The sequence below is a fragment of the Xyrauchen texanus genome, chromosome 26 (assembly GCF_025860055.1).
Source record: "Xyrauchen texanus isolate HMW12.3.18 chromosome 26, RBS_HiC_50CHRs, whole genome shotgun sequence".
Classification (NCBI taxonomy): Eukaryota; Metazoa; Chordata; class Actinopteri; order Cypriniformes; family Catostomidae; genus Xyrauchen; species Xyrauchen texanus.
Window position 1 is genome coordinate 41282329 of NC_068301.1, and position 18082 is coordinate 41300410.

At 42.5% G+C, this 18082-nt stretch overlaps 2 protein-coding genes across 16 annotated transcripts in view; one reads left to right on the forward strand and one right to left on the reverse strand.

The window, feature by feature from the left end:
* LOC127620061 (uncharacterized) overlaps nt 1–18082 on the reverse strand; it is a 328707-nt gene that overhangs the window by 75383 nt on the left and 235242 nt on the right. For 6 of the 15 annotated variants that reach the window (XR_007967650.1, XR_007967662.1, XR_007967649.1 and 3 more), the window contains 8 exons: nt 17067–17241; nt 16847–16973; nt 16554–16755; nt 16136–16456; nt 15808–16040; nt 12942–13387; nt 12818–12863; nt 12484–12542 (listed from right to left, as the gene is read on the reverse strand). Coding sequence is in view for 1 of the 15 variants with exons in the window: in XM_052093153.1 (XP_051949113.1) it covers nt 16033–16040; nt 16136–16456; nt 16554–16755; nt 16847–16973; nt 17067–17241 (833 nt within the window). In the remaining 14 variants the exon portion in view is untranslated. Of the gene's footprint in view, nt 1–11545; nt 11627–11725; nt 11843–12483; nt 12543–12817; nt 12864–12941; nt 13388–15374; nt 16041–16135; nt 16457–16553; nt 16756–16846; nt 16974–17066; nt 17242–18082 lie in introns of those variants that run through there. The other 9 variants (XR_007967653.1, XR_007967654.1, XR_007967655.1 and 6 more) reach the window with 5 other exon arrangements.
* Nucleotides 6730–8397, forward strand: LOC127620063 (gap junction gamma-1 protein-like). Its single transcript, XM_052093156.1, has 2 exons — nt 6730–7843; nt 8293–8397. The coding sequence occupies exons 1-2, from the start codon at nt 6730–6732 to the stop codon at nt 8304–8306; spliced, it is 1128 nt and encodes a 375-aa protein (XP_051949116.1). The 3' UTR covers nt 8307–8397.

The following is an 18082-nucleotide window of genomic DNA, read 5'->3' on the forward strand; positions in this document are numbered from 1 at the left end:
TGCACAGATAGATAGATAGATAGATAGATAGATAGATAGATAGATAGATAGATAGATAGATAGATAGATAGATAGATAGATAGATAGATAGATAGATAGATAGATAGATAGATAGATAGATAGATGCACAGATAGATAGATAGATGCACAGATAGATGGATGCACAGATAGATAGATTGATGCACAGATAGATAGATGCACAGATAGATAGATTGATGCACAGATAGATAGATGCACAGATAGATAGATGCACAGATAGATAGATAGATGCACAGATAGATAGATAGATAGATGCACAGATAGATAGATAGATGCACAGATAGATAGATAGATGCACAGATAGATAGATGCACAGATAGATAGATAGATGCACAGATAGATAGATAGATAGATGCACAGATAGATAGATGCACAGATAGATAGATGCACAGATAGATAGATAGATAGATAGATAGATAGATAGATAGATAGATAGATAGATAGATAGATAGATAGATAGATAGATATATAGATAGATAGATGCACAGATAGATAGATAGATAGATGCACAGATAGATAGATAGATGCACAGATAGATAGATAGATAGACGCACAGATAGATAGATAGATGCACAGATAGATAGATAGATAGATGCACAGATAGATAGATAGATAGATGCACAGATAGATAGATAGATGCACAGATAGATGGATGCACAGATAGATAGATGCACAGATAGATAGATGCACAGATAGATAGATGCACAGATAGATAGATAGATAGATAGATAGATAGATAGATAGATAGATAGATAGATAGATAGATAGATAGATAGATAGATAGATAGATAGATGCACAGATAGATAGATAGATGCACAGATAGATAGATGCACAGATAGATAGATAGATAGATAGATAGATAGATATATAGATAGATAGATGCACAGATAGATAGATAGATAGATGCACAGATAGATAGATAGATGCACAGATAGATAGATAGATAGACGCACAGATAGATAGATAGATGCACAGATAGATAGATAGATAGATGCACAGATAGATAGATAGATAGATGCACAGATAGATAGATAGATGCACAGATAGATAGATAGATGCACAGATAGATGGATGCACAGATAGATAGATGCACAGATAGATAGATGCACAGATAGATAGATGCACAGATAGATAGATAGATAGATAGATAGATAGATAGATAGATAGATAGATAGATAGATAGATGCACAGACAGATAGATAGATGCACAGATAGATAGATGCACAGATAGATAGATGCACAGATAGATAGATAGATAGATAGATAGATAGATAGATAGATAGATAGATAGATAGATAGATAGATAGATAGATAGATAGATAGATAGATAGATGCACAGATAGATAGATAGATGCACAGATAGATAGATAGATGCACAGATAGATAGATGGACAGATAGATAGATGGACAGATAGATAGATAGATGCACAGATAGATAGATGCACAGATAGATGGATGGACAGATAGATAGATAGATGCACAGATAGATAGATGCACAGATAGATGGATGGACACCTGCTTGTCTTGTCTATCTATCTGTCCATCTATCCATCTGTCTCTCTGTTTGTCCATCTACCTGTCTGTCCATTTTTCTATCTATCTATCTATCTATCTATCTATCTATCTATCTATCTATCTATCTATCTATCTATCTATCTATCTATCTATCTATCTATCTATCTATCTATCTATCTATCTATCTGTCTGTGTGTCTGTCTGTCCATCTATCTATGTTTCAAGTTTCTAAGTTTTCCCAACTCTGCGATATGGAGATCCTACCTATAATGTATACAATAAAAATAGATATACGTCCAGCCCTGCTTGTCCATCCAGGCGTTGATCACTGACCCAGACGGCTGATGCAGCCATTGTGTGTGTAATGTCGTATTGTACTGCAACATGGAATGACAAAGCAGTGAACACACCTGACAACTGGATCATCAGTTCCAAAAATGGTCTCAATCTTCTTCCACACAGGCACACACGATCTCAGATGTCCAGGAAAACAGCTCGGCCCCTTCTTGGAGTGAGGACAGAGACTGTGCACAAGATAAACAACCACAAAAATGTTTTACACACTATTAGCTAACAGATGCAGGCATGATGGATACACACACAAACACTAACTAGGACTATTAAATTAAAGAGCTTATTTTCAGCTAAATGGAAATGACGTCGGCACAAATAGTAAATATTGCATGTCTATATATGAAAACAGTGGCAGGTTAATCAAATGTGCAAGCAACAATGGGCCATTACATGGGCATGGGCTACAGGAAGGCTGAAACTTTATCTTCTTATTTCTCAGAAATCTCAGAAGTTCTAAATTAGTTAGAAATGAGTAAATGTGACCAAATATTTGTGTTTTGCATACCAATTATTTGGCTGTAGCTTGTTCCTGCCATCACTGAGAGCTCGTCCAATTGCCCTTGTTTTGCTGTGATTTGATGGTGGTGAACTTTTGGGAACAGGTGACCAGAATTCAACTTGGAATCTCCTATTAAAATGATTGTCTTTCCATCAGTTTTTATCCAACAGCCATGTTTTGCACATCTATTTAAAGCTCAGAATGTGTAGTTTAACGTGTGCCCAATACATTTTCTCTCTCTCGTTCAGGGAGTTCAAATTACAGGGCAAAGTGCAGAAAGCCAAAGTTGAGGCACCCAGGCTTGAGTGGTCCGAATGGGTTAGAAGCAAAATCTCTATAACTAACTCAAATTTCAAGCGTTCTTTCTGCTTTTTGCACCGTATTAAAAGGTTAGTATTGTAGTTCACAATGTCAATAGTGATTAGGCTGTGTCTTGGTCAGAGAGGGAAAGAGAACAGCTCAAAGATGTGTGGTTTAGGAGTCTAGCACCGGCACTGTCCAGTGGTTCGCGAGCAAAACATCTCTAAGTCAGCCAAATCGTAAGCTATTTTCATGTGTTGTGCATTAAAATAAAGCCCGGTATGAGTACTTTACTAATATACCAATTATTTGGCTGTAGCTTGTTCCTGCCATCACTGAGAGCTCGTCCAATTGGCCTTGTTTTGATGGATTTGATGGCGTACAGAATTCAACTTGGAATCTCCCTTTTAATACGGTGCAAATTTGAGTTAGTTATAGAGATTTTGCTTCTAACCCATTCGGACCACTCAGGCCTGGGTGCCTCAACTTTGGCTTTCTGCACTTTGCCCTGTAATTTGAACTCCCTGAACGAGAGAGAGAAAATGTATTGGGCACACGTTAAACTACACATTCTGAGCTTTAAATAGATGTGCAAAACATGGCTGTTGGATAAAAACTGATGGAAAGACAATCATTTTAATAGGAGATTCCAAGTTGAATTCTGGTCACCTGCTCCCAAAAGTTCACCACGCCATCAAATCCATCAAATCCCAGCAAGCCCACTTGTCCCTCTAAGAAGTTGGACACCGACCGCGACGGGGCCGTGATAACTGATCCAAATGGAACCCCTTATTCCGACTGACTATTTCTTTCATTTTAGCTAAACCATAAATAAATCAAATAAAAACTTTAGGACATTATATATATATATTATAATATATATTGCCATGACTGCTAAACCATAAATAAATCAAATAAAAACTTTAGGACATTATATATATATATTATAATATATATTGCCATGACTGCTAAACCATAAATAAATCAAATAAAAACTTTAGGACATTATATATATATATATATATATATATGTATTGGTACTTGCCATAAACGCTTTAGTCAACTTGCTTCATCTGTTGTTCACATCGCTGTGTTCATCAGGCAGACAAGAGGCAGGCAGGAGAGTAGTATGAAACTTACCGGCTGCAAGTGACCTAAACAACACATCTCTTCAATTCATTCTTCCAGTGACTCAAAAGAAGATTCAAAATCATTGGGAAGGCCATGTAAAAAAGGCATTCATTTTCAAAGGTAAATGTATTACCTTAATGCAGATTTGTCTTTTTTATCCATCCAGGGGAAGCCGCATTTCTCCGCCATCTCAATAAATTGGAAGTACAGCTCCTCATCCATCAAGCTGTCTGACATTTGAAAACATACAAATATTATAATAGTGATAAAAGTTTAAAATTTCATTTGTAGCATTTGGTTGTTTTTAATAAATAAATGTTTCACGCAAGGCTCTGGAGAAGGCTTCTTCCTGGATGAAATGGAATCTTCCTTCTGTAACTCTTTTGAGTCCTGCATAAGGAAATAAATGAGAGAGAAATTACCAATTATGCCAGCCTGAAATACATCACTGACTCAAGCTGTTTAAGAGAGATCGTCTTCTCTGGGGTGGTGCTGCCAGAAGTCAAAGACGTTTCTGGAGATGCGGCTGCTGTACCCTTCGGCGCACAGCGTTTCCTGGGCCCAACCTTCTTTGGAGCCTGACGCTTTCTTTTTGCCGACGGTTCCTCCGTCTCCTCTGCAGGGGAGAGTTCGGGTCCCTCCAGTGCAGCCTCGAAGAGCAGACAGTGTTCTACGGCCTGCCAGGGGTTGAGGTTAGCTGCGTAGAATTTATCTGCCGCTAGTGTGTCGTGACACATAAATTGTCTTGCACATTTAACAAATACAACTTCAAGTAGCCAAGATGCAGTGGAGCTTCTACGGCCACTTCTCTGCATACCTTTCAACTTCCAGGCCAAACCCTTGTAAAAATTTCAATAGACATTTTTAAGAGGCTTGGAAGGAAATGTTCTCTTTCCCTCTCTGATCAAGACACAGCATAACCATAAAGATTTTATTTTTAAGAAATGCTCACAACGACTTTGTCTCCTCAGAAGACAAGATGGGAAACAGAGTGTCCAGTGACAGTGGGGGTTTGCCTGGCAATCCCACCTTTACCGACCTGAGGACCGCTATTGCCACCCACGTAAGTTGTTTGTTTTTACAACACGAGCTAATGTTTACGTTCCTCGTAAGTTTCCTGTTAAACTAAAGCCTTTGGGTTTTTTAGGCAAAGAACCAGCATGACCCAGCCAATCGTCAAAAAATTGCACTGACTCATGGGGAATGTTGTCATAGACAAATCTGAGCAGATTGAAAATGCATTTTATTAATTTAATAAAATAAACAAAAAAAGTATTTTTTTTTTTTTTTTTTTTACAGATCTCCAAAATATATAACTACATGAACTACGCAAATCCTGACACTGATGATAATATATCGGGTTTCAGACGCGGGCCCCAGAAGGGGCGAGGTAAGTAGACGGAAGCGGGAGCAGCCTTTGAACCCCGATGTCGTGCGGGAAGAAGATACACATGCTGCTAAACCGAATGGGTTAACAAAGAGTGTGGCTTTCATCATCCAGAACCTCGCCTAGGGATGCGGTGATATTTTATGCGCTCGTACGAACTCTTAAGAAGAATTTTGGCGGGAAAGTGTGGAAATCTACTCAACGAGGTATGCTTTTCCCGCTCTTGAGCGTTGACTATTGTCTTTTTCCTCACTAAGCTCCTTTTAAAGAAATGATCGTGTCTTTTGCGTCATTCGGAGAACAATAGCACAGCTAGACGGGATTTCGTAACTGCCTTAGCACGGTCTCCAAAACCATCTGGTTGTCAGGAAGTCGTTATCACGATCTTCTGTAATTGGTGTTGAAGGACAACCTGGTTTTTGTACTAGCACGTAAATCGATGCTTCTCCATCAACCCTAGTTACAGATAAAATTATGGGCGACTACGTTTTTTAACTGTAATTAGTCGGTTCTGAACTTTGGTAATTGGGTCTGCAGTATAAAAGTTATATTAAAAATTAATCAAACACGTTGTCACTGCTATTTTGCCCATCAGTTTTAACTAGTGTTTGGTAAGTTACTCTAAAAAGTAAATACAAATTACACCTTCTATGGTTACTCTGTCTGAAAATTAATTGCATTACTAATTACTGAAAAATACAAGGATTGAAATGAATTCATGTAATTCTTTGAAATAAATCACATAAAATCTATTTATTCATGAACTGCCCTAAGTATTTAAGGGGCAGCTTTAAATTAGAAAATATACCATTTTACCATTAGATGTTAATTTTCGATTTTAAATTCACCATTAGTGTTGTCACTGTACCAAAATGCTTAAAGTATTTTTGAACACTTGTATAAGATTTGCTTCAACTTTTGCAACTTTTAATTTAAGTTTTTACCATTGCAATCGGTGCATCTCTAATATTATGATTAAATAAGTTGCGAGCAATCGCGTTCTAATTTAGCTGCATTTAGCGCACGCGAGGGATGATATCCCCGAGGCAGAGTCTCTAAAATGATAGCCTCCTCCTTGTCCATCCTTTAACTAATATGTGAAATTGGAATTTCAACAAGAAATCAATTCTTGATATCAACAATTGATTTTAAATGGCAGCATCATTTTAACTAGTGAAAATTGAATTGTTGATATCAAGAATTCATATCCTGGAAATGAATAAAAGTTAAAACGGCTTGCCATACTCAGCCGGATGCAGTTTCAATCTGTCCCCCTTAGATCGGGACATTCGCGCAACTCATAGAAGAGGCACCGACCACACCGAGAAATGCTGTAGTAGTGTCTTTGTGTGTGCGTGCTTCGTGTGTACACAAATGCCACAAAAAGCTAAGAAGGTTGTTGACTACACCATGGTGGTTTTTTTTATGCAGATTTGAATTAGGAGTAATAGTCATTTTTATGTTCTCTTACAGCACTGAGAAGGCAGTTCTTCTAGAAGCACTATGAGCTGGAGTTTTCTTACACAGCTGTTGGATGAGATCTCCAACCACTCCACCTTTGTGGGCAAGATCTGGCTCACTTTATTCATCATCTTCCGCATCGTGTTGACTGTAGTGGGGGGAGAATCGATATACAACGATGAACAAAGCAATTTTGTTTGCAACACCCAGCAACCTGGATGTGAGAATGTCTGCTATGATGCATTTGCACCCCTCTCTCACGTCCGGTTCTGGGTTTTTCAGATTATCATGATTACAACTCCCACTATTATGTACCTGGGCTTCGCTATGCACAAGATTGCTCGCTTTGCAGATGATGAGTATAAACCACGGAACAGGAAACACATCCCCATGGTTAACCACGGAGCCAACCGTGATTACGAGGCGGCGGAGGACAATGGTGAGGAAGACCCGATGATGTTAGAGGAGATTTTGACAGAGAAAGAGAAGGCACCTGAGAAGCCCACCGTCAAACACGATGGACGGCGGAGAATTAAGCGTGACGGGCTCATGAAGGTGTACATACTACAGCTCTTTTCAAGGATCATTTTCGAGGTGGGCTTTCTCTTTGGCCAATATATCCTATATGGTTTTGAGGTTGCCCCCTTGTACGTGTGCACACGCAGCCCCTGCCCGCACACGGTGGATTGCTTTGTTTCGCGTCCGACAGAGAAAACCATCTTCCTGCTGATCATGTATGCCGTAAGTTGTCTCTGCTTGACTCTCACGTTGCTGGAAATTCTTCATTTAGGAATCAGTGAAATCTGTGATGCTTTCCGGCGATGTGCACGGCATCAAAGTGTTGCACACCCACGTGGCGCCATATGCAGACAGGTGCCCATGGCCCCACCTTGTTACCACACTGCCCAGAAGAAGGACAAATTGTCCATGGGAATGAAACCGGAGAATAACTTGGACTCCGGTCGGGACTCTTTAGGTGATGACAGATCACGAGATATTGAACGCCTTCGTAGATATCTAAAGCAACACCTGGATCTGGCCCATCAGAATGGAGAGAGCATTCCTTCACGCAGCAACCCAGAGTCCAACGGCACCGCTGTTAAGCAGAATAGACTCAACATTGCTCAGAAGAAGCAAGGAAGCACATGTGAAAAAGGTGAGGCAAAATGTTTTTGTTAGCTATTGCTTTCCATTTTATTAGTTAAAGTCTCAAGGAATAGTTCACCAGAAAATAAGTTAGGTCATTATTTACTCACCCTCATGTCGTTCCAACCCATTTTGCTGTTATTTGTTGTGTAATGTAAAAAGAGAATTTAAGAATAATCACATTTTGTGGTGGCAACAGCTGTCAAGCTCTAAAAATCCCCAAATAAACACCATTGAAATACCATTAAAATAGTCCAAACCACTATAAAAGGAGATTATTGGTGAAAGGCTTATAAATAGGTCAGTTGTATGGATACAAAAGACTGCCTGTTACTCTGCTTGTAATGGGCAAAAATCTAAAATGCGGACAATCAGTTGTAGAACAATAAATTAAATGTAAAATTTTATTTATTTATTTTTTAATTTACATTTTTTATAAAGAATTTTTCTCTCTCTTAGGGCTCCGCATTTGAGTGAGAACATGGACCATCATCTGCTTTCTTCTACAGAGAAGCACCCCACCTGTGGTTGGCATTGCTCATCTGGGAAAGTGGACCTTGTCTACATGCGTGTTTGTGTATTTTATGTTTGGCTGGTCTAAAAGGGTTGTGAAGCAACTTGAGACTGAGTTTAGCATGTGTGTTTGTTTAAGGAGGGTTCTCTGTAAACAACAATAGTTCCCAGTCTTTTTTTTTTTGGACAAGTTTGGTTCCGTTTGGCTTACAACTATTTGAGGTACATCCAAAATTTGCAGAATGTGAAAACATTTTCTTTAATTTTTTTCTGTAGATGCAATTGAAGATGTTTCAATTCATTCCCAAATTGCATTTCATGTATACCATCTTATGTCTCTTTTAGATCATATACCAATTTCAGTGTGTATTTTTGCCTCTATGCAAATACAAATCATAAGATGGTTTTGAATGCTGTTTATTTTTGTAATCATCTCAACTTGTTTACATTTTCCAAAGTTTTTGTAAAAAAGGTATTTTGTGATGTCAAAATAAACATTTGAAATAAATTTTTATTTGTGCCTTGTTCATATTTCCATCTGTCTGTCTGTCTGTCTGTCTGTCTGTCTATGAAGATTGGTGAAAAGTGAAATAATATACTGCCTGTGATTTTGTGTTAAAGAATACACTTTTTATCACTTTTACACAGTGCAATTCTCAATATGTTTATAGGGCACCCGTCAGGATGGATGCTGTTTTTGACCGGATGTATCTCAAGAACTAAGCCGACTTTGGGCTCCATACTCTGGGGTCATGGGGGTCCCACTGATACCTCCCCATGCCCAGAGTATGGAGCTCCAATTAGGCGTGGTTTCCGAGATACACCTATGAATTATGTATAACTATTTAGCGTGCCGGAGTCTCGTTCGTTATCGGAATTAACCAGACAAATCGCTCCACCAACTAAGAACGGCCATGTGGAAGTGGGAGTTTGGTAAGTAGAAATCATATTGATAGAAAATGGTTATCATACAACCTTGTTTTAAATATTTCTTTTAAATTTCTATATATTGTTTTATAAATATTTTAAGTTTAACGATACTGCAGCGCCGCGGGACTTTGATTGGCCCCGGATAGCCGGGACAAATATCAAGAACAACTGTAAAATTATTTTATTGGGGCCTTTTCAGGTACAAGTGGAAAGGATTAAAAGAAAAAACTTCCAAAAAAAGGATGATGTGATCACTTGGTTACTAGGCAACAAACAAGCTACCACATCATCCTTATATATTTCAAAACGGCCGGCTCTGCGTATAAATTGTCCACTGGAATGTCGAAAAAAACCTGTATTAGAGATGCATGCAGATCCATGTGTTCTTTTTTAATTTCTAAAACAGATGCACTGTTTAATGTTTAAGTTCGACTGACGAAGTCTGCATCGATGCGGAGACCTTCCCCTGCGAGTGCCACCCGTCTCTGGAAACCACAGGGAGATGGATTACGCACTCCAAGAAGAAGTGCAACGTGCAGCCATGCCACTGCATAATGAAGCTTCAGGAGTAGACAATCCAGAAAGCATGACATCGAGGGTTGAGTCACTGTTTTATATCTTTTTGGAATAAATTAATGAAAAGAATGCAATTAAACAATGGATTAAGGGACATTTTATTTTTTATATAAAAAGGCAAGCAGACGAGAATCAAAAGTCCAGCCACTCCAGCTCCTCTACCTCCCCACGAAAACCCCTCTTCTTGATGCTGTGGTCGAGCGGATCTTTTCATCTTTAGCAATGTCCTTGGTGGCCTGAAAGAGCAGGACGTGCCTGTCTACTCCCTGAAGCTTCAGTATGCAGTGGCATGGCTGCACGTTGCACTTCTTCTTGGAGTGCGTAATCCATCTCCCTGTGGTTTCCAGAGACGGGTGGCACTCGCAGGGGAAGGTCTCCGCGATCGATGCAGACTTCGCCAGGGCCATGTTTGAAAAAAACAGTTTGCACAGCTCGTCCTGCGCCTCTGCCATCTCCCTGCCCTCAGCACTTGTGATCACCTTTCCGTGGAAATCACACAGGATGGAGCTCTTCCCGAAGGCCTTGGTTGCAACAACGCCTGTGGTCAAAAAGAGGGAGTCATTAATGTGCTGTTCATGATGTTATTATATTCTTTTTTTTTATGGATTTTACTGTGCTCATAAGACATTTGTACATACCTTTCTGCTCCCCAAAGTCCTTCACAGCCAGACCCGACCATTTCTGCCTGGTCACCCCCTTGATGATGGCGGGTCACTCTCGCCTGTGCTCTGCTGAGCTGCCTCCACTTCGCCATAATGTCCTCTGGGCGGGATGATTGGCCGTCCACCCCTCTGCCTCTATGACTTTAGCCACCATCCTTGCAGTTGGGGCACATCTTGAGCATTTTGCTGTCAAAGAGAGGACATTTAAATAAAAATTCAGGTTCACACACGAGTTCTAAATGTTTCTGTTGGAGCAAATCTAATCATTGGCTAAGAAAGTATATACACTTACACAAAAGATGTTGCTCTCGCTTGCTGTACTGCAGAGCCCTCCACTTGTCATAAAAGACTCTGTCGGCGGGGAACCCAGCTTTTTCTCTCTGGGTCTTTCTGGGTGGTTGGCCAGTGATTCCTACAGGGAAGGCCTGTAGGAAAACATCAAAGTCCGGGGTTGGGCTGCCAACCTCTTCTTCCACCCGCCTTCTCTTCTCCATCAGTTCGTTAGTGTGTAACCTTGAAACCTTTTCAATGTTGCAGCTCCTCTTCTGACGACTCTGGCGAAGAGGGCGCCCGGGCAGAGAGGATGAGCGTTGAGAGACAATATAATTATAACAGATTTATAACATATAACATAATTATATTTCAGATAATTACATACCGTGTCAGGGAGCTGAGCAGGTTGGAAGTGGCCACAACAGTGTCCAGGGTCTTCATCCTGTAGTGCTGGTTTGCCACTGCAGTCGAATGGGCCATGTAGTGGGCCACAGACGCCTTCTGCTCCTCTGAAAAGTTGGCAGCCACATTTGTCTCCACGGTCCTACGTATCTGCTGGCTCGTGATGCTGGGCAGTTTGTAGCTGCAATGGGGCAGAAATATCAGATGAAACTCCCAAACTTGAACTATCTAATTTTCTAGAGGCTGATCCGTTTAATAAATGCTACTTTTTGGTCTTATGGACCGCTGTCAATACTTACTGTATGTGCAGACGAGAGAGGTCGTTGGTTGCGCTCCTGATTTTCGTGCCTGACGACCGAAACAAACAACCTGTTTGCATTATCTACATCCGGCCGGATGGAGTCAGGGCGGATCCATGTGTAGTATGCATCCAGCATCTGCAGAGACAAAAAGTAAATAAATACATCTGTTAATATCAGTGCTGGTGTTACTGTATTTCATGGTAAGGCAATTTAGCCTGTACAAAGTGTACTTACTGCTGCCTCCTCCATTGTGAGGGCAAACACGGCGATCTGCATTGTCGCAGTCTTGTGTTCGCTTACAGCCACGCACACCTTTCCCCCAGAATTCTTTCTGGCCTCCCACTCTGCTGTCTGAAAAAAAATAAAAAAATAAAACACAGTGAATAAGTGACATAAACGTCCTCTTCGCAGACTACAGTAGAAGATTATAGAAGATTCAAGAAGATTCTCAGCAACTCAGCAGCTCAGCAGAAATCGTTGAAGCAGACTGAATTCACAACAGAATCCATCACAGATATACTTGAGTCTGTTTCAAACCAGCCAATCAGAACGCAGTATTAAACAAGCCGCCAATCAAGGTGTCAATGGGCCATTACCTGGGCATGCTGAAACTTTATCTTCTTATTTCTCAGAAATCTCAGAAGTTCTAAATTAGTTAGAAATGAGTAAATGTGACCAAATATTTGTGTTTTGCATTAAAATAAAGCCCGGTATGAGTACTTTACTAATATACCAATTATTTGGCTGTAGCTTGTTCCTGCCATCACTGAGAGCTCGTCCAATTGCCCTTGTTTTGCTGTGATTTGATGGTGGTGAACTTTTGGGAACAGGTGACCAGAATTCAACTTGGAATCTCCTATTAAAATGATTGTCTTTCCATCAGTTTTTATCCAACAGCCATGTTTTGCACATCTATTTAAAGATTCCGTGATTTCTTATTGTATTGTTAATAAATAAAAAAATATTTTAAGCTGACAAAGAAGTGAACACACCTGACAACTGGATCATCAGTTCCAAAAATGGTCTCAATCTTCTTCCACACAGGCACACACTGTGCACAAGAAAAACAACCACAAAAATGTTTTACACACTATTAGCTAACAGATGCAGGCATGATGGATACACACACAAACACTAACTAGGACTATTAAATTAAAGAGCTTATTTTCAGCTAAATGGAAATGACGTCGGCACAAATAGTAAATATTGCATGTCTATATATGAAAACAGTGGCAGGTTAATCAAATGTGCAAGCAACATGCAGTGTATAATCTTTGACAGCCCAGATGCTGCAGGCATGACTGGAGGTATATGTGTGATACTCACACTCACATTCTTCGACATACCGTATGCCGTCCAGAGGATGAAGTCCCTACAATCATCAAAGAGACCTTTGTCCTTGATGTGGAGGCTGGTGGAAGTGTATGAAATGTGCTAGAAATAAACGTACCTTGCCTTTCGATTAACCTTGCCTGCTTGTCCTTTTGGCTCTGACCCTCGTCTGTTTTGTTTGCCTGACCCAGACGGTGGATGCTGACCAAAATGTTCTATAAAGACAAATCTTGAGAAGCATTAACTCTGTAGCAACATTGAATGTAATGTTTATTAATTCTAATTATCAAGATATACTTGAGTCTGTTTCAAACCAGCCAATCAGAACGCAGTATTAAACAAGCCCCCAATCAAGGTGTCAATGGGCCATTACATGGGCATGGGCTACAGGGAAGCTGAAACTTTATCTTCTTACATAAAGAACATGATCCGGTTTGTTCAGTATTTGAAGACCCACCTGAACTTGGCTGCAGCAGATCCGGACTTCTACAGGAAGTGCCAAGCCTACCTCGACCTCCTCGCTTCCATCAGAAAGCCAGTGGCCAAGTCACACAGCAAGGTCACCTGTAAAACAAGGTCAGTTGCTAAGGCAGTCCTCCGGAAGGCCAAAAAAGACATGCTGTCCGTTTATGGGAGGCTGCTGGAAGGTGACCACGTGGCTTCAGAGGAAAAGACGATGTTCCGGTACTTCTGTGAAGCAATCCTGATCCTCGGTCACTTCCAGAGACCAGGAGCGGTGGAGGGAATAACAGTGTTCTTTTAATGGGGGAGTGGGACGCAATGCCCCCTGAAGACCCCCACGGACCCCTGTGCCACCCTGGGGGGGGCGGGGCTGTCCACGGACCCATTATCATCCCCCTGACCCACTATTTCACCCAAACTGACCAGTGAGACCCCCTGACCACCCTGGGGGCGGGGCTGTCCACGGACCCATTATCATCCCCCTGACCCACTATTTTTCCAAAAGTGACCAGTGAGACCCCCTGACCACCCTGGGGGCGGGGCTGTCCACGGACCCATTATCATCCCCCTGACCCACTATTTTTCCAAAAGTGACCAGTGAGACCCCCTGACCACCCTGGGGGCGGGGCTGTCCACGGACCCATTATCATCCCCCTGACCCACTATTTTTCCAAAAGTGACCAATGAGACCCCCAGACCACCCAGGGGGGAGGCGGGGCTGTCCACGGACCCATTATCATCCCCCTGACCCACTATTTTTCCAAAAGTGACCAATGAGACCCCCAGACCACCCGGGGGGGCTGTCCACGGACCCATTATCATCCCCCTGACCCACTATTTTTCCAAAAGTGACCAATGAGACCCCCAGACCACCCTGAGAGGGCGGTGCTGTCCACGGACCCATTATCATCCCCCTGACCCACTATTTTTCCAAAAGTGACCAATGAGACCCCTTGACCACCCTGAGAGGGCGGGGCTGTCCACGGACCCACTATATGCCCACTAACTATCTATTTTGCACACAAACTGAGTCAACCATCAGACTAACTATCCATTAGCAATTGATTGTATAGCTGTATGTCCACCAACAGACTAACTGCCCATTCATTTGACTATAGAAACATACATACATAGACATATTATTGGACATATTGAGAACTGTACTGTGCAAAAGTGCTAAAAAGTGTAATTCTTAGCAAAGAATCACAGACAGGGATTGCTGAGATCCCACATAAAATTTGTCCCATTAAATTGATTGTAATTGGGACCCACATTAAATTTTTGGGATGTGTATCTCAGCTCTAGACAGACTTGGGAAGCTGAAACTTGTATTTCTGTTCTTCTCCGGTATCAATTTCATTATGATTGGAGGATGTCGAAAAATTCGTGCATACACCTTTAAGGTATCAATTTCATTAAGATCGGAGTATGTCGAAAAATTCGTGCATACACCTTTAAGGATTTGGAAGTTCAAATTTCGACGTCCTCAGATTTTCTTGAAACTCACAAGATAGAAAGAGGAGGCTGAGATTAGGACAGAAACACAAGTTTCAGCTTCCTAAGTCTGTCCAGAGCTGAGATCTGGACATCCCACATGCCATTTATTTGCATTGTCTGAAATCATCACTTTTTGGACATGGATTTTTTAAGTCCTGGATCAAATTTTTGACTTAAAATCACATTTAGGTGACTCTAGGACTCCCCCTGAACATCATAAGCCCTTCAAAACATCAAAATTCCACTGACCACGAAACCTTCATTTCTGTGAATGGGTCAAATTGGAGTTGGGATATGCATATCTCAGCTCTGGAGAGACTTGGGAGGCTGAAACTTGTATTTCTGTTCTTCTCCAAGCCTCCTCTATCTATGGTATCAATTTCATTAAGATCGGAGGATGTCGAAAAATTCGTGCATAGTTCAAATTTCGACTTCGCGTACCCTTCATTACTGGCAAACACACTTTTTGTTATAGGTTTTGTGGTCAGTGGGATTTGTATGTTTTGAAGGGTGCACTTTATCACATTTAGGTGACTCGGTGAACAAGATGAGACATATCCAAGGTAAAGAAGAACTCACATTTATTGAACATCATTAAACATTTACAAAGAACAGAAAAAACTTGTATTCAAACAGGTGTGAAACAACAACAATACAACAATGTGATAGGAACTATGTACAATGGAATACAAACATCATTAAACATTTACAAAGAACAGAAAAAAACTTGTATTCAAACAGGTGTGAAACAACAATACAACAATGTGATAGGAACTATGTACAATGGAATACAAACATCATTAAACATTTACAAAGAACAGAAAAAAAACTTGTATTCAAACAGGTGTGAAACAACAACAATACAACAATGTGATAGGAACTATGTACAATGGAATACAAACATCATTAAACATTTACAAAGAACAGAAAAAAAACTTGTATTCAAACAGGTGTGAAACAACAACAATACAACAATGTGGATAGGAACTATTTACAATCAAATTTGAACGGCAAAAAAAGCTCACTTCCTGCAGAAACCGCTGCGGAGTTTAAGAACCGCCTTCACGCGCTCTCTGGCCTCACTGGCTTTCGCCAGCCCCTCTGGTGTGAAGGACTTTGATACTTTAGCTTTGAAAGGGGAGGACTTCTTTTTCAGCGGCGACAGAATCACCATAGCCCTCTGCCGCATCCTTCGGGGGCTGGCCTGTATCTGGGTGGCGCTGGTGCCGGGTTCGGCTTGCTCCTCCATGTCAGAGTCCTGTGAAAGAAAAGAAAAGAGAGAAGAGAATCAGCAATGGTGCCGAGCCAAACAAAGTCCACTGATCCGAAGTTCATCAGAAGAGGCCAACTCACCGTATGGGACTCCGCTCGACGTCTTCTCCCTCTGAACTGGCGCTGCTTTCAGAGGACTGGGAGCGGGGCGAGTCAGCTGGCGATTCCTCTTCTCGAGCACGCTTTCTGGGCTTGGCTGCCTTCCTCCCGGCGTGCTTGCGCTTGGGCTCCTGCTTGACCGGGGACAGCTCGGGCCCCTCCAGCGCGCTCGAACAGACGCCGGTGCTCCAAGGCCTGCCTGGGGTTCAGATTTATTGCGTAAAACCTGTCTGCGATTTTGGTGTCGTGGCACATGAACCGAGATATCTTGAGCCTGTCGTCGGCAGTGTGCGCGTTCCTCGCCTAGGGGAGAGAGACGCGAACAAGAGGTAAGCGGTTGAAGGCCAATGTAGAAAAGGGCAGGGAAAGGAGAAAGGAAAGGAGGACGAGGGAGGCTTACATGAGTGGCGATGGAGCTCCGGATGTCGGTGAAGGTCGGGCACCCTGGCAAGTTCATCTCCGCCCACGGCGCCTGGAAGTAGCTGTTCAAATTTTTGCAGGGATTGGGCGTGGAGGTAAAGAAAAAGAACCTGGCGTCCGGCCCACCGACCAGCTCGTTCCTGAGCAGGGCCGAACGCCTGATTGGTTTTATGCATGGTGACCTGCATAGACAAAAGAAACAAACACAGCAAGGTTAGAAACCTTCCTTTTGAGGGACCTCAAAATGGCACTCATTTCGCGACGCAGACCCACGATCATTTGCCTCGAAAGTCGGCAGTTCGACGGGGCCTTCACGTAGCTGATGAACTGGGCCACGCTCAGGACGTAGTGTTTTATCGTGGTCTCCTTCATTTTGCATGCCCTGAGTCTGCTGATCCACCTACGGAGAGACAGAAAGACACACAAATCGCATTACTTGACGGCAATCGTGCGCCGACATGGTATCGGATATTTTACTGGTTGCGTGGCTTACCCTCTAATCCTAGGGGTGTCGTTTAGAAAAAGCAAAGAGGAGAGGTTGGTGTGACCCACCGCCATGAAGGCGATGAAGTTCTTAATGCGGTATATTTTCCCCCCGACGTTCTCCTTCAGCTTTGGGTTTGGCTCAGGTCCCTCCTGGTCGCCCCTGTACTCCTCCAACAAAACATCTAGATGGACACAAAAGAAAGACAAGAGCGATAGCACGTTAGCACAATTCAAGAAAACTTATGAGGCGCGTTTGGGAAATGCGCTGCTCTTACTCAGTGATGACACATGATCTGGAAAGTGGGGGAGAATATCCTCCTGTTGCTTTTCCTGACCGTAGGGCTGAGAATGCGATGTAGATGGCACCGAACTGGATGGCTGCGGAGAGGGCGGCTGCAGAGTGGGTGGCTGCGGGGAGAACGGCTGCAGAGTGGGTGGCTGCGGAGAGGGTGGCTGAGGAGAGGGCGGCTGCGGAGAGGGCGGCTGCAGAGTGGGTGGCTGAGGAGAGGGCGGCTGCAGAGTGGGTGGCTGCGGAGAGGGCGGCTGCGGAGAGGGCGGCTGCGGAGAGGGCGGCTGCGGAGAGGGCGGCTGCGGTGAGTGCGGCTGCGGAGAGGGCACCACCAGAGTGGGTGGTTTTGGAGTGGATGTCTGATAAGTGGATTCACAGGAAAGTGAAAAGGGGAGCTTATCTGGGTCCTCTGAGCTTTCACTGTCCTCCTCTGGCCCGAGAGACTCGAGGAGCTTCTTGGTCACCCGGCTCACCTTGGCGAACGTCTTCGGCGTCAACCTCCTCTTGAGGATACGACAACGTCGGTTCTAGACGTCCCACTATCCCTTTGAGTCCATGCATTTTTCACAACGTGTTTGTGGACAACGTCCCTAAATGGCCCAAATGAATGGAAAATAAGGTCGAAAGGTCACAAGACTCTCCACGCTGTCTAAGGACGCCCTGACGACGCGCATATGTCGTTTTTGAGTCGTTTGGACCTTTCGGTGCCCCGTCCATCGACCCGTTGTAGAAAA